General features: G+C 53.1%; 1 protein-coding gene across 2 annotated transcripts in view; it reads left to right on the plus strand.

The window, feature by feature from the left end:
* ACCS (1-aminocyclopropane-1-carboxylate synthase homolog (inactive)) overlaps window positions 1-21,184 on the plus strand; it is a 44,167-nt gene extending 22,983 nt beyond the window's left edge. For both annotated transcript variants that reach the window (XM_040328029.1, XM_040328028.1), the window contains exons 8-15: window positions 3,666-3,743; window positions 3,827-3,927; window positions 7,630-7,719; window positions 9,728-9,773; window positions 14,558-14,699; window positions 16,585-16,727; window positions 17,639-17,792; window positions 20,645-21,184. In XM_040328029.1, the coding sequence (XP_040183963.1) occupies window positions 3,666-3,743; window positions 3,827-3,927; window positions 7,630-7,719; window positions 9,728-9,773; window positions 14,558-14,699; window positions 16,585-16,727; window positions 17,639-17,792; window positions 20,645-20,925 (1,035 nt within the window). In that variant the 3' untranslated portion in view covers window positions 20,926-21,184. The remainder of the gene's footprint in view (window positions 1-3,665; window positions 3,744-3,826; window positions 3,928-7,629; window positions 7,720-9,727; window positions 9,774-14,557; window positions 14,700-16,584; window positions 16,728-17,638; window positions 17,793-20,644) is intronic.
* The last annotated feature ends 2,648 nt before the right edge of the window (window positions 21,185-23,832 follow it).

Below are 23,832 nucleotides of genomic sequence, written 5' to 3' on the forward strand. Positions count from 1 at the left end.
CAGGTCCCCGGGTGGCGCTCCTGGCCCCTCCCTCCTGACGGGTGTTCTCGGAGCAAACGACTTGCTGTGGGGGCACCCAAGCAGGCTCACTCCCGATCTGCTGCTCTGCGTGCCCATTCAGACACGGAGCTACAGCTTGGCCCCTCCCCCCTTTCTTCTCATTGGCTCACTGGCTGTGTTTAACAGCAGCAGGGGACAATGGCGAAACAGCCAATGTTGAGGGAGAGTTACTGGAGAGCCAAGCTCTTGTGTACATTACTGCATCGCAATGGGGCTCCAGTAAGTATTAGGGGGACTGTTGCACACTAAAGGAAGTGGCGGCTGGTGCTCCATTTTTTTGGGGGGGAGGCGGAGAAACCCCTCCCCCCCCGGTTAAGTTGGTCAGTCAAGTCAACCCCCCCACCTTCGCTCGGTCTGTCCCTCGGTTGATGGGCTGTGCACTGGTTGCTTACCCATCAGCCCCGAACTTACCCCATCTAGGTCACGGCAGCTTCCCCCCTGTGTCGCCTCCTTGGCAGCCAATGTGATTGCTTCTCCTCTCGGCCACTTGGGTCTCAGGACCCGCTTCCTGATTGGTCGGGAGGAGAGTCAGGAATGCAATAGCAAATATTAATTTGCTATTGTCACACAACTGGGTTGGCTCAGGGCGCAGTGCTTTGTGCCCCGAGACCACCCTTTTTTTAAACCAATTAGAGCCTCAGGCTGTAATCATGTGCTTCTAAAAAAAAAAAAAAAATATTGGAATCCATGCGTCCGGTGCCCTGCATGTAGATTAGGAGCCAGTCGCTTGGATTAGGGGGGCGGCACCCCTGCGCCCCTAATGCCCCATAGAATGCATAAAGGTAAAAACAACTTTGAGCCTTTAGAACCACTTTAAAACTGGCTATCGATGGATCGAAATTCGGGTGGTTCAGCAGGGACCGGCCAAATTCCGATCCACCTATTCTGTACAGCCAGCCTGTCGGGTTTATTTCACTTGATCAGTGCCGCCGGCTATAGCCAGCAACACTGATCATTGTATTCTGATGGTGGGGAACTCGCAGGAGGGGCTCCCCCATCAAAGCCGAGTGTGTGGATGGGGAAAGTGAATCTTCTTTTCATTTTTCATTCAACCCAAAGTGTGCGAAGAAAATATCCCCCCACCATGACACCCCCACCACCAGCCTGAACCGGTGATATCCCATCCCCCCCACCATGACACCCCCACCACCAGCCTGAACCGGTGATATCCCATCCCCCCCACCATGACACCCCCACCACCAGCCTGAACCGGTGATATCCCATCCCCCCCCACCATGACACCCCCACCACCAGCCTAATCTGGTGATACCCCATCCCCACACCATGACACCCCCACCACCAGCCTGAACCGGTGATATCCCATCCCCCACACCATGACACCCCCACCACCAGCCTGAACCGGTGATATCCCATCCCCCACACCATGACACCCCCACCACCAGCCTGAACCGGTGATATCCCATCCCCCCCACCATGACACCCCCACCACCAGCCTGAACCGGTGATATCCCATCCCCCCCACCATGACACCCCCACCACCAGCCTGAACCGGTGATACCCCATCCCCCACACCATGACACCCCCACCACCAGCCTGAACCGGTGATATCCCATCCCCCCCACCATGACACCCCCACCACCAGCCTGAACCGGTGATATCCCATCCCCCCCACCATGACACCTCCACCACCAGCCTGAACCGGTGATATCCCATCCCCCCCACCATGACACCCCCACCACCAGCCTGAACCAGTGATATCCCATCCCCCCCCACCATGACACCCCCACCACCAGCCTGAACCGGTGATACCCCATTCCCCACACCATGACACCCCCACCACCAGCCTGAACCGGTGATATCCCATCCCCCCCACCATGACACCTCCACCACCAGCCTGAACCGGTGATATCCCATCCCCCCCCCCACCATTACACCCCCACCACCAGCCTGAACCGGTGATATCCCATCCCCCCCACCATGACACCCCCACCACCAGCCTGAACCAGTGATATCCCACCCCCCCCCACCATGACACCCCCACCACCAGCCTGAACCGGTGATATCCCATCCCCCCCCACCATGACACCCCCACCACCAGCCTGAACCAGTGATATCCCATCCCCCCCCACCATGACACCCCCACCACCAGCCTGAACCGGTGATACCCCATTCCCCACACCATGACACCCCCACCACCAGCCTGAACCAGTGATATCCCATCCCCCCCCACCATGACACCCCCACCACCAGCCTGAACCAGTGATATCCCATCCCCCCCACCATGACACCCCCACCACCAGCCTGAACCAGTGATATCCCACCCCCCCCACCACCAGCCTGAACCGGTGATATCCCATCTCCCACACCATGACACCCCCACCACCAGCCTGAACCAGTGATATCCCATCCCCCCCCACCATGACACCCCCACCACCAGCCTGAACCAGTGATATCCCATCCCCCCCCCCCCCCCCACCATGACACCCCCACCACCAGCCTGAACCGGTGATATCCCATCCCCCCCACTATGACACCCCCACCACCAGCCTGAACCAGTCATATCCCATCCCCCCCCCCACCATGACACCCCCACCACCAGCCTGAACCAGTGATATCCCATCCCCCCCACCATGACACCCCCACCACCAGCCTGAACCGGTGATATCCCATCACCCCCACCACCAGCCTGAACCGGTGATATGCCATCCCCCCCACACCATTACACCCCCACCACCAGCCTGAACCGGTGATATCCCATCCCCCCCACCATGACACCCCCACCACCAGCCTGAACCAGTGATATCCCATCTCCCCACCATTACACCCCCACCACCAGCCTGAACCAGTGATATCCCATCTCCCCCACCATGACACCCCCACCACCAGCCTGGACTGGTGATATCCCATCCCCCCCACCATGACACCCCCACCACCAGCCTGAACCGGTGATACCCCATCCCCCCCACCATTACACCCCCACCACCAGCCTGATCCGGTGATACAAGTCAGGATGGATCCATGCGCCAAATTCTGACCCCACCATCTGAATGTCGCAGCTGAAATCCAGACTCATCAGGCCAGGCAATGTTTTCCCAATCTTCTATTGTCCAATTTCGGTGATCCTGTGCCAATTGTATCCTCAGTTTCCTGTTCTTAGCTGACAGGAGCGGCACCCGGTGTGGTTTTCTGCTGCTGTAGCCCATTTGCTTCAAGGTTCGATGTGTTGTGCGTTCAGAGACGGTATTCTATTCTCCATACCTTGGATGTAACAAGTGATTATTTGAGTTCCTGTTGCCTTTCTACCATCTGGAACCAGTCTGCCCATTCTCCTCTGACCTCCACAAGGCATTTTCTTCCACACAACTGCCGCTCACTGGATATTTTCTGTGAAAATCCCAGTAGAGCAGCAGTTTTTGAAATACTCAGATTGGCCCGTCTGGCACCAACAACCATGCCACGTTCAAAGTCACTTAAATCCCCTTTCTTCCCCATTCTGATGCTCCGTTTGAACGTCTTCACCACGTCTAGAGGCCTAAATGCATTGAGTCGCTGCCCTGTGATTGGCTGATGTACCTAATAAAGTGGCCGATGAGTGTATATAAAGGATGATTAGAAAATATTAAAGTTGTGTCTCCGGTTGTCAGGTAACATCTCCGGAGACTCGACCTTTCCAACTCACTGTGCAGAAGTTGGAGACGGCGCTGCAGACGGCCAGAGAGGAGGTGAGTGCGACTCTGATCATAGTGTGTACTGTTTGTGTCGCCCTCTGCTGGCAGAACCATATACCCTGCTGTGTTTCTTCCAGGGCACCACCGTGAAGGCGCTTATCCTGATAAATCCCCACAATCCTCTGGGAGACGTCTACTCCGCTTCTGAAATGTTGGACTTCCTGGAGTTCGCCAAAAGGTGCCGTGTGATGTGACTTTGTCTTGTAAGGCTGCTGCGGCGGCTCTGTGCTGAGTGTCGCTATTGTGTCTGCAGATCACTTTTACTGTCCTTGGCTTCACACTTTTGCCAAAACATATCAGTGTCATTACTAGGCAGAGGAACTAGGAACTTGGGTTAGTAAAGATGTCACAAGCAGTGCTCTGTATCTACCGAGAGAGGCACTGTCCAGGTGATGTAGGAGCGTAGTGGGCTCTGCATGGCACTGACTGGAAGTGCTCTTGGGGACACTTGGGGCACACTGAAGTCACTAGCTGGTGCAGGGACTAGAGATACTCTTGGGGGCACTGGAGTTACTAGATGGCATGGTTACTAGAAGTGCTCTTGTGGTCACTTGGGGGCACTGGGCACACTGGAGTCACTAGATAGCATGGGGACTGGAGGTGCTCTTGGGGGCACTGGAGTCACTAGATGGCATGGGGACTGGAAGTACTCTTGAGGTCACTTGGGGGCACTAGGCATACTGGAATCACTAGATAGCATGGGGACTGGAGGTGCTTTTGGGGGCACTGGAGTCACTAGATGGCATGGGGACTGAAGGTGCACTGTGGTCACTTGGGGCACTGGAGTCACTAGCTAGCTCAGGGACTAGAGATACTCTTGAGGGGCACTGGGTGCTCTGGAGTCACTACATGGCACGGGGACTGGAGGTGCTTTTGAGGTTACTTGGGGAACTGGAGTCACTAGATGGCACAGGCACTGGAGGTGCTCTTGAGGTCACTTGGGGGCACTGGGCACACTGGAGTCACTAGCTGGTGCAGGGACTACAGATACTTTTGGGGGCACTGGATGGCATGGGGACTGAAGGTGCTCTGTGGTCACTTGGGGCACTGGAGTCACTAGCTAGCGCAGGGACTAGAGATACTCTTGAGGGGCACTGGGTGCTCTGGAGTCACTACATGGCATAGGGACTGGAGGTGCTTATGGGGTTACTTGGGGCACTGGAGTCACTAGATGGCACAGACACTGGAGGTACTCTTGAGGTTACTTGGGGGCACTGGAGTCACTAGCTGGCGCAGGGACTAGAGATACCCTTGGGGGCACTGGGCACACTGGAGTCACTAGCTGGCGCAGGGACTAGAGATACCCTTGGGGGCACTGGGCACACTGGAGTCACTAGCTGGCGCAGGGACTAGAGATACCCTTGGGGGCACTGGAGTCACTAGATGGCACGGGGACTGAAAGGTGCTCTGTGGTCACTTGAGGCACTGGAATCACTATCTGGCACAGGGACTAGAGATACTCTTTGGGGGGTACTGGGGCCACTAGATGGCATGGGGACTGGAGGTGCTCTTGGGGGCACTGGAGTCACTAGATGGCATGGGGACTGGAAGTACTCTTGAGGTCACTTGGGGGCACTAGGCATACTGGAATCACTAGATAGCATGGGGACTGGAGGTGCTTTTGGGGGCACTGGAGTCACTAGATGGCATGGGGACTGAAGGTGCACTGTGGTCACTTGGGGCACTGGAGTCACTAGCTAGCGCAGGGACTAGAGATACTCTTGAGGGGCACTGGGTGCTCTGGAGTCACTACATGGCACGGGGACTGGAGGTGCTTTTGAGGTTACTTGGGGAACTGGAGTCACTAGATGGCACAGGCACTGGAGGTGCTCTTGAGGTCACTTGGGGGCACTGGGCACACTGGAGTCACTAGCTGGTGCAGGGACTAGAGATACTTTTGGGGGCACTGGATGGCATGGGGACTGAAGGTGCTCTGTGGTCACTTGGGGCACTGGAGTCACTAGCTAGCGCAGGGACTAGAGATACTCTTGAGGGGCACTGGGTGCTCTGGAGTCACTACATGGCATAGGGACTGGAGGTGCTTATGGGGTTACTTGGGGCACTGGAGTCACTAGATGGCACAGACACTGGAGGTACTCTTGAGGTTACTTGGGGGCACTGGAGTCACTAGCTGGCGCAGGGACTAGAGATACCCTTGGGGGCACTGGGCACACTGGAGTCACTAGCTGGCGCAGGGACTAGAGATACCCTTGGGGGCACTGGGCACACTGGAGTCACTAGCTGGCGCAGGGACTAGAGATACCCTTGGGGGCACTGGAGTCACTAGATGGCACGGGGACTGAAAGGTGCTCTGTGGTCACTTGAGGCACTGGAATCACTATCTGGCACAGGGACTAGAGATACTCTTTGGGGGGTACTGGGGCCACTAGATGGCATGGGGACTGGAGGTGCTCTTGGAGTCACTTGTGGCACTGGGTGCATTGGAGTCACTTTTTTTTTTTGGATATCAGAAAATAGTTTGTGTGCCTTTTGCTGTCCCAACTAGAGAGATTTTCTCAAACTTTCTGTCCAATCACGAGGCGTCACCAGGACAGGAAGAAAGGGGTAATCTCTCCAAAGGGGATGCAACCAATCAGGGGCGACACATCCATTAAGGGCGCCCGAGCGCCGCCCCCTCTCTCCTCTCCACCTCCTATATGCAGTGGATATATTCATGCATAGAATGAATGCATGAATCTATCCATGGCCGCCACCGCCGTCCCCTATTCATGTGTCCGGCCCCTTTCGGGTCACCGGGCACATGAATTACAGAGGCCGGCACCTGATAATAGCGTGGGCTTGGGATGCAGAAGATGCGCCCTGAGCCCACTCAGGTGTGTTCTAACACCAAAGTAATGAAATACTAATCTTGGTTGCAGTTAATATTCGCTGTTGCAACACTGATCCTCCTCCCGGCCAATCAGGAAGCAGGTATGAAACCCGTTTCCCGATTGGCCAAAACGTCAGGCGACTAGCGCTGGGAGAAGCAGAGAGAGGATCCACCGTGGAGAGGACACCGGAACCCCCCCAAGCATCCACGGTAAGGACACAACCGGTGGTGAAGGGGGGTGGTAAGTGCCGCACCACGGGAATGGGATCAGCTGGCAGTTGTGCTAGTGCCGCTCCACCAGCCGCGGAGGGGGTTGTTTACCCCCCCCAAAAAAAACAGCAGCCGCCACTGCAACCAATATTAGTATTTCTTTACTCCAGCAAGGACTAGTTACCGTTTTACTGTCATTACTGTCTGTGCCCCAATTGGGGAGATTTCCCTTTATCACCACTCCCAGCCAGGCCCGTCGCTACAGGACGGGCAAAACAAACAATTGCTTGGGGCCCCGAGCTGGCCTGGGGCCCCCAACTTCCCCTTCCCAGGCTGTATCGTGGCCGAGCTCTCCTCTTCCTTCCACCTGGAGTCCTGTCAGTCTGACCGGGTACCGCGCGTGGTACAGGAGATTCAGTTTCCTGTTCCCGGCCGGACTGACAGGAAGTGCACACTGAGTGCTCACTTCCTTTCAGTCCGGCAGGGAAGACAGGAAACTGAATCTCTTGTACCACGCGCGGTACCCAGCACTATCTGATAGGGGACTGGGAAAGAGGAGCTCGGCCACGATACAGCGGCAGCCTACAGGGAAGAACGGGGGTAAGAATAAAAAAAAAATGAGTGCAGTATTAACGTAGGCTTTGCATGCGGGGGGGTGCTTGGGGTCCCCAAATTCCTTCAAACGGCCCTGCTCCCAGCGAAAGGAAGTGAAGGCAAATCTCCCCAGCCGGGAGGACATGAAGAAAGTCCAGAGCACTACCGAGGCAGAAGAAAGAAGTTGTCTAGGACCTTTGCTGCATGCTCTTTCCATGTATAAAGCTTTCCTCTTCTCTCCCGTAGGCACTCCCTGCACGTCATAGTAGATGAGATTTATATGCTGTCAGTTTTTGATGAATCGTCAACATTCCACAGCGTCCTGAGCTTTGATAAGTAAGTCTATAAGCCATGCTGTGACCTCCCATGTAAAACATGCCTAGAAAATAGTAAACCCTATACAGTTCCATGTTGGGCCTTTATGGTCACTTCCTGTCTCTTCACTGTGCATTTCCAGACTTTCTGAAAGTCGATATTTGCATAAACAAAGGTTTACTCCTCCCACCTGCTTACCTGAGAGTTGCCGCCCACTCAGGAACCAAGGACGATTATGTCAGTAGGATGGGGACGGGATGGGGTGGTATAGGATGGCATGGGGTAGGATGGGATGAGATGGGGTGGAGTGGGGTAGGATTGGATGGGATTGCCCCCACCTCTCTGTAACATCCACCATTGCCCCCCCTCACTGTAACATCCAGTCATCCACCATTGCCCCCACTCATCACTGTAATGTCCACCATTGCCCCCCACTCGTCATCACTGTTCCAGGCCAACATTGCCCCCACTAGTAATAGCAAAAATCACTGTACTTGCACTACGCGCTCTTGCAGAATAGCCGGCTAGAAGATCCACGAGCAGATGAGGGAGGGGTGATGACGTCAGCGCGCACCTAGGCAGCCACTGGGTGTACCAAGATGGCCGACCGCTCCGGAGCTAGGCCGAAGCCGCGGCCTTTCCTAAGGCCGAGGCAGCGGTGCGCTCCGCGGATCACGGATCAGTCACGATCCGTTGCACCACTAGTGGCAACGAACGGCCAGTTGCGCGGGCCACTTGGCAAGGTCTGGTGGGCCTTGTGTTTGCCACCCCTGCTCTAAGTGGTTAAATGTAGACTGGACGGCGCCTCCTTGTTTTGTATGCAGCGTGCCCCTGTCTCAGAGGTCATTTACATATGTATTCCACGTTAATCCGAAGGATATAACAACCTTTGTGTCGGCCACCTATTCATATATATTTCCTTTTTCCCCCTTTCCATCCGTTACGCCCCTCCCTACACTCTGTGGAATTAATTCAGCCACCGCATTTTCCATATGAGCTACTGGCTCTCCTGACTATCCCAAAAAAGTTTTTTTGATACATCATTGGATATGACCCCCACATTATATGGATGAGACCATTATCTCCTCATAAGATAGTGAGACCTGTTTTTCTCCTTTTCCAACGATCCCTGAATGTGTCCTGACAAAGCTAGAAAGCGAAACGCGTTGATACACAGGGGCTCATTTTCTATCATGTATTTTTTTTAAATATGCTTTTTTAATGCTCTCAAATGTTCTTTATTTTTTTCAATACATGTTGTAATACTTTTGTACATCTTCCATTGTTGTGCCTCTAAAGTCCGACCCGGGGGTTACAATTTTGGTACCCCTTCCCCTTTCTTTCATACCTAACTATTTACGGATGTGGCCACATGAGTGCTTTTTCTCTTAAAGTGGAGTTTCCATCCCAAATTTTTTTTTTTCATTATTGTAGGCAATTGAAGAAGGAACTTGTATAACATTCTAAAACACATTTTTAGAAGCAAGGTTAATATTTTAATTCGCACATTGACTGAAATATATATATACAGTGGAACCTCGAATTACGAGTATAATCTGTTCCAGGAGAATGCTCGTAATCCAAAGAACTCGCATATCAAAGCGAGTTTCCCCTTAGAAGTCAATGGAAACTAAAATAATTTGTTCCGCATTGACTTCTATGGCATGCAATACCGCATGTGGCCAGAGGTGGGGGGGGGGGCGCTGGAGAGACTTCTTAAATACTCATAAAGGCTTGGGGACAGCTCATCTAAACTCAGGAACAGAGTATTTCTGAGTATTTTTTCCGAATGGCTCCGCTTGGCTTCGGCGCCCCCCGCACCTCTGGCCAAATGCGGTATTGCACACCGCTGTGGTTTGAATCCTACAACACTCGCAAACTGAGTCAGGATTTAAAAAAAAGAAAAAAAAGCTTGTATTGCGATATGCTCGCATTGCGTTTTTTTTTTTTTTTTTTTCAATTATATTATTATATATTTTTTTTCAACTGCTTAATATTTGATTTATTTACAAGTTTTGTGTTCTCACAGGCTTCCTGACCCTCAAAGGACCCATGTGATGTGGGGGATTAGTAAGGTAAGTGCAGTGAGGGTGCTCCTAGGAAAGCGCTCTGTCGGGTTTTTATTCCTGTCTGTCTCCTCTCTCTCTCTCTCTCTCTCTCTCTCTCTCTCTCTCTCTCTCTCTCTCTCTCTCTCTCTCTCTCTCTCTCTCTCTCTCTCTCTCTCTCTCTCTCTCTCTCTCTCTGTCTCTGTCTCTGTCTCTCTCTCTGTCTCCTCTCTCTCTCGGGTTTGTCCTTGTTTATCATTATCAACAGAACTGAAAGTGAGGAAGAATCCAAACATTTCTAACTGTCATCAGAACAGAAATGGAGGCGAATCTTCCTATGGGGACCCCTGTTCAGTCACAGCTTTCTAAGACAGTGGTCTGCAAACCGCGGCCTGGGGGCCAGATGCGGCCCTTTGCTTCCTTTTATCAGACCCTTGGGACACGGTTTTCATCCACTAATACCAACAGTGGAGCATAATCCCCCCCCCCCCCCACTGACACCAAAGATGGGGCATGATTCCCCCCAATGACACCCAACAATGGGGGGGGGGTGAACAATGATCTGGAGGTGTGATCAGAGTGGGGGGATCTGGGGGTGTGATCAGAGTGGGGGGGATCTGGAGGTGTGATCAGAGTGGAGGGATCTGGGGGTGTGATCAGAGTGGAGGGGATCTGGAGGTGTGATCAGAGTGGGGGGATCTGGAGGTGTGATCAGAGTGGGGGGATCTGGAGGTGTGATCAGAGTGGGGGGATCTGGAGGTGTGATCAGAGTGGGGGGGATCTGGAGATGTGATCAGAGTGGAGGGATCTGGGGTGTGATCAGAGTGGAGGGGATCTGGGGGTGTGATCAGAGTGGGGGGGGTCTGGAGGTGTGATCAGAGTGGAGGGGATCTGGAGGTGTGATCAGAGTGGAGGGGATCTGGAGGTGTGATCAGAGTGGAGGGGATCTGGAGGTGTGATCAGAGTGGAGGGGATCTGGGGGTGTGATCAGAGTGGGAGGGTCTGGAGGTGTGATCAGAGTGGAGGGAATCTGGAGGTGTGATCAGAGTGGAGGGGATCTGGAGGTGTGATCAGAGTGGAGGGATCTGGAGGTGTGATCAGAGTGGGGGGATCTGGAGGTGTGATCAGAGTGGGGGGATCTGGAGGTGTGATCAGAGTGGGGGGATCTGGAGGTGTGATCAGAGTGGAGGGATCTGGAGGTGTGATCAGAGTGGAGGGACCTGGGGGTGTGATCAGAGTGGAGGGGATCTGGGGGTGTGATCAGAGTGGGAGGGTCTGGAGGTGTGATCAGAGTGGGGGGATCTGGGGGTGTGATCAGAGTGGGGGGGGGTCTGGAGGTGTGATCAGAGTGGAGGGACCTGGAGGTGTGATCAGAGTGGGGGGATCTGGGGGTGTGATCAGAGTGGAGGGGATCTGGGGGTGTGATCAGAGTGGGGGGACCTGGAGGTGTGATCAGAGTGGGGGGATCTGGGGGTGTGATCAGAGTGGGGGGGATCTGGAGGTGTGATCAGAGTGGAGGGATCTGGGGGTGTGATCAGAGTGGAGGGGATCTGGAGGTGTGATCAGAGTGGGGGATCTGGAGGTGTGATCAGAGTGGGGGGATCTGGAGGTGTGATCAGAGTGGGGGGATCTGGAGGTGTGATCAGAGTGGGGGGGATCTGGAGATGTGATCAGAGTGGAGGGATCTGGGGTGTGATCAGAGTGGAGGGGATCTGGGGGTGTGATCAGAGTGGGGGGGGTCTGGAGGTGTGATCAGAGTGGAGGGGATCTGGAGGTGTGATCAGAGTGGAGGGGATCTGGAGGTGTGATCAGAGTGGAGGGGATCTGGAGGTGTGATCAGAGTGGAGGGGATCTGGGGGTGTGATCAGAGTGGGAGGGTCTGGAGGTGTGATCAGAGTGGAGGGAATCTGGAGGTGTGATCAGAGTGGAGGGGATCTGGAGGTGTGATCAGAGTGGAGGGATCTGGAGGTGTGATCAGAGTGGGGGGATCTGGAGGTGTGATCAGAGTGGGGGGATCTGGAGGTGTGATCAGAGTGGGGGGATCTGGAGGTGTGATCAGAGTGGAGGGATCTGGAGGTGTGATCAGAGTGGAGGGACCTGGGGGTGTGATCAGAGTGGAGGGGATCTGGGGGTGTGATCAGAGTGGGAGGGTCTGGAGGTGTGATCAGAGTGGGGGGATCTGGGGGTGTGATCAGAGTGGGGGGGGGGTCTGGAGGTGTGATCAGAGTGGAGGGACCTGGAGGTGTGATCAGAGTGGGGGGATCTGGGGGTGTGATCAGAGTGGAGGGGATCTGGGGGTGTGATCAGAGTGGGGGGACCTGGAGGTGTGATCAGAGTGGAGGGACCTGGAGGTGTGATCAGAGTGGAGGGGATCTGGGGGTGTGATCAGAGTGGAGGGGATCTGGGGGTGTGATCAGAGTGGGGGGGATCTGGAGGTGTGATCAGAGTGGAGGGGATCTGGAGGTGTGATCAGAGTGGGGGGATCTGGAGGTGTGATCAGAGTGGAGGGATCTGGAGGTGTGATCAGAGTGGAGGGGATCTGGAGGTGTGATCAGAGTGGGGGGATCTGGAGGTGTGATCAGAGTGGGGGGGATCTGGAGGTGTGATCAGAGTGGGGGGATCTGGAGGTGTGATCAGAGTGGGGGGATCTGGAGATGTGATCAGAGTGGAGGGATCTGGGGTGTGATCAGAGTGGGAGGAATCTGGAGGTGTGATCAGAGTGGGGGGAATCTGGAGGTGTGATCAGAGTGGGGGGAATCTGGAGGTGTGATCAGAGTGGAGGGGATCTGGAGGTGTGATCAGAGTGGAGGGGATCTGGAGGTGTGATCAGAGTGGAGGGGATCTGGAGGTGTGATCAGAGTGGGGGGATCTGAGTGGGGGGGGGGATCTGGAGGTGTGATCAGAGTGGAGGGATCTGGAGGTGTGATCAGAGTGGGGGGGATCTGGAGGTGTGATCAGTGTGGAGGGATCTGGGGGTGTGATCAGAGTGGGGGGGATCTGGAGGTGTGATCAGAGTGGGGGGGATCTGGAGGTGTGATCAGAGTGGGGGGGGTCTGGAGGTGTGATCAGAGTGGGGGGGATCTGGGGGTGTGATCAGAGTGGGGGGGTCTGGGGGTGTGATCAGAGTGGAGGGATCTGGAGGTGTGATCAGAGTGGAGGGGATCTGGAGGTGTGATCAGAGTGGAGGGGATCTGGGGGTGTGATCAGAGTGGAGGGATCTGGAGGTGTGATCAGAGTGGGGGGGATCTGGAGGTGTGATCAGAGTGGAGGGATCTGGAGGTGTGATCAGAGTGGAGGGATCTGGGGGTGTGATCAGAGTGGGGGGGATCTGGAGGTGTGATCAGAGTGGAGGGATCTGGAGGTGTGATCAGAGTGGAGGGATCTGGGGGTGTGATCAGAGTGGGGGAGGATCTGGGGTTGTGATCAGAGTGGGGGGGATCTGGAGGTGTGATCAGAGTGGGGGGGGATCTGGAGGTGTGATCAGAGTGGGGGGGGATCTGGAGGTGTGATCAGAGTGGGGGGGTCTGGAGGTGTGATCAGAGTGGGGGGGTCTGGAGGTGTGATCAGAGTGGGGGGGGTCTGGAGGTGTGATCAGAGTGGGGGGATCTGGAGGTGTGATCAGAGTGGGGGGGGTCTGGAGGTGTGATCAGAGTGGGGGGATCTGGAGGTGTGATCAGAGTGGGGGGGATCTGGAGGTGTGATCAGAGTGGGGGGATCTGGAGGTGTGATCAGAGTGGGGGGGGTCTGGAGGTGTGATCAGAGTGGGGGGATCTGGAGGTGTGATCAGAGTGGGGGGGGTCTGGAGGTGTGATCAGAGTGGGGGGGATCTGGAGGTGTGATCAGAGTGGGGGGGATCTGGAGGTGTGATCAGAGTGGGGGGATCTGGAGGTGTGATCAGAGTGGGGGGGTCTGGAGGTGTGATCAGAGTGGGGGGGGTCTGGAGGTGTGATCAGAGTGGGGGGGTCTGGAGGTGTGATCAGAGTGGGGGGATCTGGAGGTGTGATCAGAGTGGGGGGGGTCTGGAGGTGTGATCAGAGTGGGGGGATCTGGAGGTGTGATCAGAGTGGGGGGATCTGGGATCTGGAGGTGTGATCAGAGTGGGGGGGTCTGGAGGTGTGATCAGAGTGGGGGGGATCTGGAGGTGTGATCAGAGTGGGGGGGATCTGGAGGTGTGATCAGAGTGGGGGGATCTGGAGGTGTGATCAGAGTGGAGGGATCTGGGGGTGTGATCAGAGTGGGGGGGATCTGGAGGTGTGATCAGAGTGGGGGGGATCTGGAGGTGTGATCAGTGTGGAGGGATCTGGAGGTGTGATCAGAGTGGGGGGATCTGGAGGTGTGATCAGAGTGGGGGGGATCTGGAGGTGTGATCAGAGTGGGGGATCTGGGGGTGTGATCAGAGTGGAGGGATCTGGAGGTGTGATCAGAGTGGGGGGAAATTATACAGCTTGTCTGAGCTTTCAGAAAGCAGGGGGGTGGGAAGCTGAATTTACACTCTGCAGAGCTGATTGGAGGAAAGCGACACGCCCCCTGCACGCAGGTACAGTGCTGAAGACTGTATATTATAGGCTGTATGCTGGAGCTCCCTCCCCTGTCACCTTTTCTCTTGGTGTCAGGAAAATATGTCAAATGTGACTCATACAGATAGCAGAGGAATGAGGCAGAAGAGAGAAGTAACACTGATGCTTAGAAATCCTCAAGTGATTAAAGTTTTTTTTACCCTGCCTTCAACCTTCTATGCTTTCTAATAAATTGTTTAGCTTTACATAGGAAGCCCCCTTGCCTCATCAGATCCTCCTTTTCTCCTCCCCCCCCAGGACTTTGCTGTCTCCGGGGTGCGCTTCGGCACCCTCTACTCTCAGAACCAAGATGTCTGCAATGGAGTGGCGTCTCTCTGCTACTTTCATGGGGTCTGTGGACCTGTTCAGTACAAGATGGCTCAGCTGCTTCGTGATCGAGGTGAGACATGATGACGATTGGGGGCGTAATCCTAAAGTAGAACCCCGTCAGCTTTTCATTGCTGTCTATTGGCTCAATACATAGAAACTTTAGTACAAGGATCTGTATTTTTGTCATGTGACTGTAACTTTCAAATCTCATTGGACTGCTACAGCACCCCAAAAATGTTGTCAGTCATTTATATTGCTGGCCCTGACTTGCTGGGGTTTATTGCTGGCCCTGACTTGCTGGGGTTTATTGCTGGCCCTGACTTGCTTGGGTTTATTGCTGGCCCTGACTTGCTGGGGTTTATTGCTGGCCCTAACACTTGCTAAAGGGTAATTTCTGGGGTTTTCATTGCTCACTATAACACATGCTGGGGTTATTGCTTGCACTGACTTTTACTGAGAGAATTGCTGCGGTTTATCATTGCTGAGCCTGACACTTGCTAGGGGTTGTCATTGCTGGCCTTGATTATTGCTGGGGGTTATTGCTGCTCCTGACAGTGGCTGAAGGGTTAATAGGGTTGTTGGGGGTTATCACTCACCCTGATACCTACTGGGGGTTATTGCTGTGAATTATCACGGCTGGGCCTGACACTCAATGGGGTTATTGCTCGGGGGGGTTATCATTGCTGGCCTTGACACTTACTGGGGGTTATTGCTTGACCTGACTCTTGTCATGGCTGGCCTTGACTATTGTTGATTATTATTGCTGGTCCTGACAATTGCTGAAGTGTTATTGTTGGGAGCTATCATTAATCGCCCTGACACATGCAGGGGGGTTATTGCTGGTCCTGACACTTGCTAGGGGTTGTCATTACTGACCTCGACTATTGCTGGGGGTTATTGCTGGCCCTGACACTTGCTAGGGGTTGTCAATACTGGCCTTGACTATTGCTTGGGGTTATTGCTGGCCCTGACACTTGCTAGGGGTTGTCATTACTGACCTTGACTATTGCTGGGGGTTATTGCTGGTCCTGACACTTGCTTGGCGTTGTCATCACTGGCCTTGACTATTGCTGGTCCTGACACTTGCTTGGCATTGTCATCACTGGCCTTGACTATTGCTGGGGGTTATTGCTGGTCCTGACACTTGCTAGGGGTTGTCATTACTGACCTTGACTATTGCTTGGGGTTGTTGCTGGCCCTGACACTTTCTAGGGGTTGTCGTTACTGGCCTTGACTATTGCTGGGGGTTATTGCTGGTCCTGACACTTGCTAGGGGTTGTCATTACTGGCCTTGACTGTTTCTGGGGGTTATTGCTGGTCCTGACACTTTCTAGTGGTTGTCATTACTGGCCTTGACTATTGCTGGGGGTTGTTGCTGGTCCTGACACTTGCTAGGGGTTGTCATTACTGGCCTTGGCTATTGCTGGGGGTTATTGCTGGCCCTGACACTTGCTAGTGGTTGTCATTACTGGCCTTGACTGTTTCTGGGGGTTATTGCTGGTCCTGACACTTTCTAGGGGTTGTCATTACTGGCCTTGACTATTGCTGGGGGTTATTGCTGGCCCTGACACTTGCTAGTGGTTGTCATTACTGGCCTTGATTATTGCTGGGGGTTATTGCTGGTCCTGACACTTGCTGGGGGGGGGGTTATCATTGCTCACAATAACACATGTTGGGGTTATTGCTTGAACTGACACTTACTGGGGGTATTGCTGTAGTTTATCATTACTCGCCCTGACACATGCAGGGGTTTATTGCTTGCAAAAATCGTGCGATTTTCGCCACGATTTTGCCGCGATTTCAGGGAATGCCTGTGGAAATTTGAGGTTCAAGTGTGAAAGGGGCCTTAGGCTTTATCTGTGCTATAAACCAGCTTTGTCTATCATACTAATCATCATAGTTCTATTCTAACGATATTATTATATACTTCTATTTCCCTGCATGCTCCATAACAGACTGGATTAACCAGACCTATTTGCGGGTCAACCACACTCGCTTGCGGGCCGCCCAGGACTTTGTGGCGGACGAACTCCGAGCTCTTCATGTTCCCTTCCTAAACCGAGGAGCCGGATTTTTCATCTGGATTGACTTTCGGAAGGTGAGTTGAATGGTATAGCTGCCGTCTGCGTTCTCATTTAACCACTTAGATCCCCCCCCCGACCAGGCCCTTTTTTGTGATACGGCACTGCGTTACTTTACCTGACAATTGCACGGTCATGCGACGCTGTACCCAAATAACATGTATTTTCTTTTTTCCCACAAATAGAGCTTTCTTTTGGTGGTATTTGATCACTTCTGCGTTTTTTTATTTTTTGCGCTATAAACAAAAACTGACAATTCTAAAAAAATATTTTTATAAATTGCACTTTCTGCTTCTGGACCATGCCTGTTTTTGACAGTTGCTGTCATTTTTTTATTTTTTTTGCTTGAAAATTACTTCAGCTCTCCCTGTTCTTCAGCTCCGGGGACCGATCGCGGGACTCCAGCGGCGACCGGGTCCCACGGTCCTGGTCACCTGCGACCCACGGCTGGGTACTAGCACAGGACGTACCTGTACGTGCATGTGCCCAGCCGTGCCATTTTGCTGACGTAAATGTGCAGGAGGCGGTCCTTAAGTGGTTAAGAGCATTGGGCGGAAGTGACGTTTGACGTCGCTTCCATCATCCAATGTTATGGAGCCGAGCGGGGGGCATCATTCCTTCACTCGACTCCATGCTACTGAGCGGACAGCATCAGATCGGCGGCTCCGGTAAGCGGCGGAGATGACTGGAGCGTGGGGGCAACTCTCCGGCCGCGATTAAAAGTGATCTTGCAGCGAAACTGCCGCAGAGACCACTTTTATCTGAAAGCGGACCGCCTGCCATTGAAGAAAATACAGCGGTTATGGCAGCCATCTGGTACCCCGGTATCCTACGTCACGTTACCAACGTATAACGGGAAGTAGTTAAACGCCCCAAGTGTTCTTGGCATCTCTAGCACTGACCGCGTCTTTCTCCTTTCTTCTCGCAGTATCTGAGGGCTCCGACCTTCGAGGAAGAAGTCATTTTGTGGCAGCATTTTCTGGATAACAAAGTTCTCCTGTCCTGCGGGAAAGCCTTCGAATGTTGTGAGCCGGGATGGTTTCGAGTCATCTTCTCAGACAAGACTCACCGACTGCAGCTAGGTGAGTGCTATGAGGACGATCCTTACTCCCAAACTCCGCCCTCCCTTCCGTCTCGCGCAGTTGTACCGACTCCTCTCCTGGACTGAAATGACTTACTCTGATTGGACTGCACACTGTGAGCTTCCAACTGTGTGCATTAGAAGTCAGTGCCTGCAGGGCCGGATTTTCTCTCCCTGCCCCCCCAAGGCCAGGTTCCACAATGCACCCCCTCCCCGCCAACCGAACCCCCCCCCCCCAAATCAACGGAGAATGTGCAGCACGGTTAGATCAAATATGTTTTTGTTTGTTTTTTTACTTTTTTATCACTTTTTTTATTTTTATTTATTTGTAGCTTCTCGCTTGCTTTCTTAAATTTTTGTATAATTTTCTTATTATTTTTCTTATTATTTTTCTTTACTTTTTTTTTTTATTAATTTAATTATTATTTCTTATTATTTATTTATTTTTTATCATTTTTTTTTCACTTAACTTTTTTGCTATCACACAGGAGAAAACAACTTCCTGTGTGATAGCAATTGGAGGTGACAGGTTCTCTTTATTGACCCTGTCACCTCCAAAACATGAGTCCTAGCACTGTGCTAGAACTCCTGTCACAGCTGAGATGGGAAGAGCACAGCTCTCCCCTCTCACTGTGTACATCGGCAGCAGGGACAGGAGACAGACTCGGTGGCCAGGAGGGAGGACGGAGTCCCGAAGACAGAGCCAGCAGAGAGAGGTATGTGGGGTGGGGAGGACGGGGAGGGGAGGACGCACGGGAGCACATATTTTACAAGTGATTTCGGTGACATCGCCGCAATCACTTGTTAACGAGCGAGTGGATCGCCCCATAACTTACCGCCCTTAACTGTATCTTCCGGGGGACTCCATGCCACTGCTGCCCCTTGGAGCCCTGCCGCCCCAAGGGGGCCTCAGTGGCCCTGTGGGAAATCCGGGCCTGAGTGCCTGCCTCATTTCCTGGGCGGGCCGCCCCGCTTTTCTTTCCCGTGACTGTCCCTGGCCACGCCCCTTTTCATTCATTGGATTCCGTTCTTTAATTTAATGAAGGCTCTGCACCACAGGTAGGTGTTACCTAGAGGAGTAGGCATGCAATTGCAGCCTGCCTAGAAAAGCCCTCCAGACTGACACTCCACAAGGTATTTTGATGAACATTTATGGAGCCCCAGCAATTTACACATAGCTGTTAATTTTACAGAACTCCTCCCATCAGCCACGCTCGATCGATCGCCTGTGTCCGCCCCACCCGCACTTATCCCATCCAGGTCGTGGCTTCGGTGGTTTCCCCCCTGCATCTCCTCCTGAGTCCCGGCAGTCGCTTCTCCTCCCGGCCTATTAGGTCTTAGGACTCCCGGCCAATCAGATTTTGGGACCCGCTTCCTGATTGGCCGGGAGGAGAAGCAGGAAGGCAATAGCGAATATTAATTCACTAATGTCACACAAGTGGGTGGGCTCGGGGCACTGTGCGCCCCGAGCCCACCCTTTTTGAAGCCAATTCCAGCCAAGGGCTCCAATCATGTGCTTTAAAAAAAAAAAAAAAACTCCCATTGAAATCCATGCGTCCGGCACCCTGGATGGAGATTAGGGGACGGACGCATGGATTGGGGGGCGGGGCAACCTACAATAAAAAACAGGTTAGACTTTCTTTAAGGCTTTCTTTTGGTAGTCCCCCCCCTCCCCTCTAAGGAGCCAGAGTGCTCTCTCTCTCCCCCCTAAGGAACCGGAGTGCTCTCTCTCTCCCCCCTAAGGAGCCGGAGTGCTCTCTCTCTCCCCCCAAAGAGCCGGATTGCCTCTCCCCCCCTAAGGAGCCGGAGTGCTCTTTCTCCCCCCCTAAGGAGCCGGAGTGCTCTCTCTCCCCCCTAAGGAGCCGGAGTGCTCTTTCTCTCCCCCCAAGGAGCCAGAGTGCCTCTCCCCCCCCCCCCAAGGAGCCAGAGTGCCTCTCCCCCCCCCCCAAGGAGCCAGAGTGCCTCTCTCCCCCTCCCCTAAGGAGCCAGAGTGCCTCTCCCCCCCCCCCCAAGGAGCCAGAGTGCCTCTCCCCCCCCCAAGAGCCAGAGTGCCTATCTCCCCCCCCCCCAAGGAGCCAGAGTGCCTCCCCCCCCAAAGAGCCAGAGTGCCTCTCCCCCAAAGAGCCAGAGTGCCTCTCCCCCCCCCCCAAGGAGTCAGAGTGCCTCTCTCCCCCCCCCCCCCCCAAGGAGCCAGAGTGCCTCTCTCCCCCCCCCCCCAAGGAGCCAGAGTGCCTCTCCCCCCCCCCCCCAAGGAGCCAGAGTGCCTCTCTCCCCCCCCCAAGGAGCCAGAGTGCCTCTCTCCCCCTCCCAAGGAGCCAGAGTGCCTCTCTCCCCCCCCCAAGGAGCCAGAGTGCCTCTCTCCCCCCCCCCCCAAGGAGCCAGAGTGCCTCTCTCCCCCCGCCCCCCAAGGAGCCAGAGTGCCTCTCTCCCCCCGCCCCCCAAGGAGCCAGAGTGCCTCTTCCCCCGCCCCCCAAGGAGCCAGAGTGCCTCTTCCCCCCCCCCCCAAGGAGCCAGAGTGCCTCTCCCCCCCCCCCCCAAGGAGCCAGAGTGCTCCTCCCCCCAAGGAGCCAGAGTGCCTCTCCTCCCCAAGGAGCCAGAGTGCTCCCCTCCCCCCCCCCAAGAAGCCGGAGTGCTTTACAAAAAGAGAACACAAAATGTTCCTTTCGGTATACAAGCAGGCTGCAGACCTGTGTGTTCTAATACCTCGCCTTCTTGCAGTAAACATCCACTGTAGAACATGTTGGCTTGTAGGAAAGCCCGCTATGTTACATAATAAAGTATAATTGTTTTCTCTTGAGTCACATCACCCTTCAGATTACATTGGTCTGTTGTGTCTTTTTTTCCCACCATCAGGAATGCAGCGGATCCGGCAGGTCCTAGAATTGAGGGAGAAGGAGCTTCAGCTGGCGCAGAGGAACCCGGCAGAAGAAGAGGGTAAGGCGGACAGCACCGACGAGGTCATCTACGTCTCCAGCCACCGCGAACCCTCCGGCTCTAACCTGAGCGACCTCATCGTCCAGCTCCAGCACCAGATGCGCTCGTCGGATTGGCTGCAGCAGAACACGGCGGAAAGCTTCGCCAAGCACAACCCGGAGGTCTTCCAGGTCTACAGCAACTACAAGGAGAAGAAGTGAACGGAATCGCAGAGGGGGGGTCATGTATTTCCGGCTGAGGATCCCTCGTTCTGACGTAAAACGCACAAGATCTCGGTCACTGTACAGCGCTGTCCTCGCACTCTATTGTACATACAGACTGGTGGGCTGGCCCCACTAATATCAATGACATACAGCCAAAAGCCACAGGGATTCGGGGCGCCCTCTGGGGCCAGAATAGAATATGTAAAGCGCCGCGATTTAGATGTTCCCTCTTTTATTAAAGTCCATGTAAAGGATATTTTTGGGGGATTTTGAGTGGAGAAGGGTTAAAGGCTTCATCAGGTCTTCTATTGCTCTCTGAGCACCCATTGGGGGGATTTGCCCTTTATTTTTCCTGGTGAGGGGAAATCACAAAATGTCACCTAAGCAAGAGGCGAGGGAAAACCTTCCAGTGGGGACAACTCGCTAAGATGGGACTTCCATTCCTTTCGGAGAGATTTCCTCTCATTTCCCATCATGTCTTTAGGACAGGAAGTGAAGGGAAATCTCCCCAGCGGGATCCAAGAAGCAAAAGAGTTACCCAATAGGGGGGTTTGACCCTTCCTTACAATATTTGACCATAAAAAAAACAAGTTTGGGCTTTACATACACTTTAAAGTAGGGATGCGCCGATGCCGGGATTGGTTCTGATACCAAGTACTTGTGAAAATGTTCCCGATACCGAAACGGATACTTTACAGTGCAGTTTGCGTCAATACAAAATGAATTGGCGCAAATCGCACTGCAAAGGATTGCATGAAATTTGAACCGGAATGTGGTGCGATCCCTGTCTGAATTGCATGCACTTTCCCCTACCGCTCCGGTGTGAACCCAGTGCAGAAGGGAAGTGCCATCTAGTGGGCATTTTATTAACCACTTAAGACCCGGACCTTTAGGCAGCTAAAGGACCTGGCCAGTTTTTGCGAGTCGTGCGTCGTGGCTCCCAAACAAAATTGGCGTCCTTTTTTTCCCACAAATAGAGCTTTCTTTTGGTGGTATTTGATCACCTCTGCGGTTTTTATTTTTTGCGCTATAAACAAAAATAGAGCGACAATTTTGAAAAAAATTCAATATTTTTTACTTTTTGCTATAATAAATATCCCCCAAAAATATATAAAAATTTAATTTTTTTTCCTCAGTTTAGGCCGATACGTATTCTACCTATTTTTGGTAAAAAAATCACAATAAGCGTTTATCGATTGGTTTGCGCAAAATTTATAGCGTTTACAAAATAGGGGATAGTTTTATTGCATTTTTATTATTATTATTATTTTTTTTGCTACTAATGGCGGCGATCAGCGATTTTTTCCGTGACTGCGACATTATGGCGGACATTTCGGACAATTTTGACACATTTTTGGGACCATTGTCATTTTCACAGCGAAAAATGCATTAAAAATGCATTGTTTACTGGGAAAATTACAAATGCAGTTTGGGAGTTAACCACAAGGGGGCGCTGAAGGGGTTAAGTGTGACCTCATCTGTGTTTCTAAGTGTAGGGGGGTGTGGCTGTAGGTGTGACGTCATTGATTGTGTTTCCCTATAAAAGGGAGCACACGATCAATGACAGTTCCACAGTGAACGGGAAGCTGTGTTTACACACGGCTCTCCCCGTTCTTCAGCTCCGGGGACCGATCGCGGGACTCCAGCGGCGATCGGGTCCCGCGGCCACGGAGCTTCAGGCCGGGTCGCGTGCACGCGCCGGCGTGACCCCACGGCCGGGATTAAAGGGCCACGTACAGGTACGTGGATGTGCCCAGCCATGCCATTCTGCCGACTTATATCGGCGTGAAGGGGTCCTTAAGTGGTTAAAAAAGTTCTAACTTACATTAAAGTAGATATCTGCTCCAATCCAACTCTGCATGGTGTCCCTGTTCCACCAATGATAGAGAACCACGGCCGCTGGAGGTGCGCACAGGGCTGGAGAAGTTCTGGGACCCCTGTAGGTATAGGGCGGAAGGGATGTCAGCTTGAAGGCGGGCCGCGCGAAAAATAAAAACCGCAGAGGTGATCAAAAACACCCAAAAGAAAGCTCTAGTTGTGGAGAAAAAAAGGCGTCAATTTTGTTTGGGTACAACGTAGCACGACCGCGCAATTGTCAGTTAAAGTAACGCAGTGCCGAATCGCAAAAAATGGCCTGGTCATTAACCACTTAAGGACCAGCCCCTGTATATATACACGTCGGCAGAATGGCACGGACAGGCATATCAATGTACTTGTACGTCCCCTTTAAATGCCTGTCCGTGTGGTCACGCGACCCCTGCCGCCACCCCGTGAGTCGGACCGCAGGTCCCGCGGGCACTCGATCGCTGCAGGGATCCCCACGATCGTCTCACGGAGGTATAGAGCGGGGAGATACTTGTGTAAACAAGCTTCTCCTTACTCTGCCTAGTGACAATGACACTGATCTCGGCTCTGTGTACTCGGAGCGGAGATCAGTGTCATGTGACACAGAGCCCACCCCCCCTACAGTAAGAAACACTATGCAGGGAACACTCAACCCCTACAGCGCCACCTAGTGTTTTACCCCTTCCCTGCCAGTGTCATTTTCACAGTAACCAGTGCATTTTTACAGCTCTGATTGCTGTGAAAATGACAATGGTCCCAAAAAAGTGTCCGCCATAATGTCGCAGTCACGAAAAAAAACGCTGATCGCCGCCATTACTAGTAAAAAAAAATGTTTTATAAAAAAAGCCATAAAACTATCCCCTATTTTGTAGACGCTGTAACCTTTGCGCAAACCCATCAATAAACGCTTATTGCGAATATTTTTTTTTTTACCAAAAATAGGCAGAAGAATACGTATCGGCCTAAACTGAGGAAAAATATATATTTTTGGGGGATATTTATTATAGCAAAAAGTAAAAAATATTGAATTTTTTTCTAAATTGTCGCTTTATTTTTGTT

The sequence above is a fragment of the Rana temporaria genome, chromosome 11 (genome assembly GCF_905171775.1).
Source record: "Rana temporaria chromosome 11, aRanTem1.1, whole genome shotgun sequence".
Classification (NCBI taxonomy): domain Eukaryota; kingdom Metazoa; phylum Chordata; class Amphibia; order Anura; family Ranidae; genus Rana; species Rana temporaria.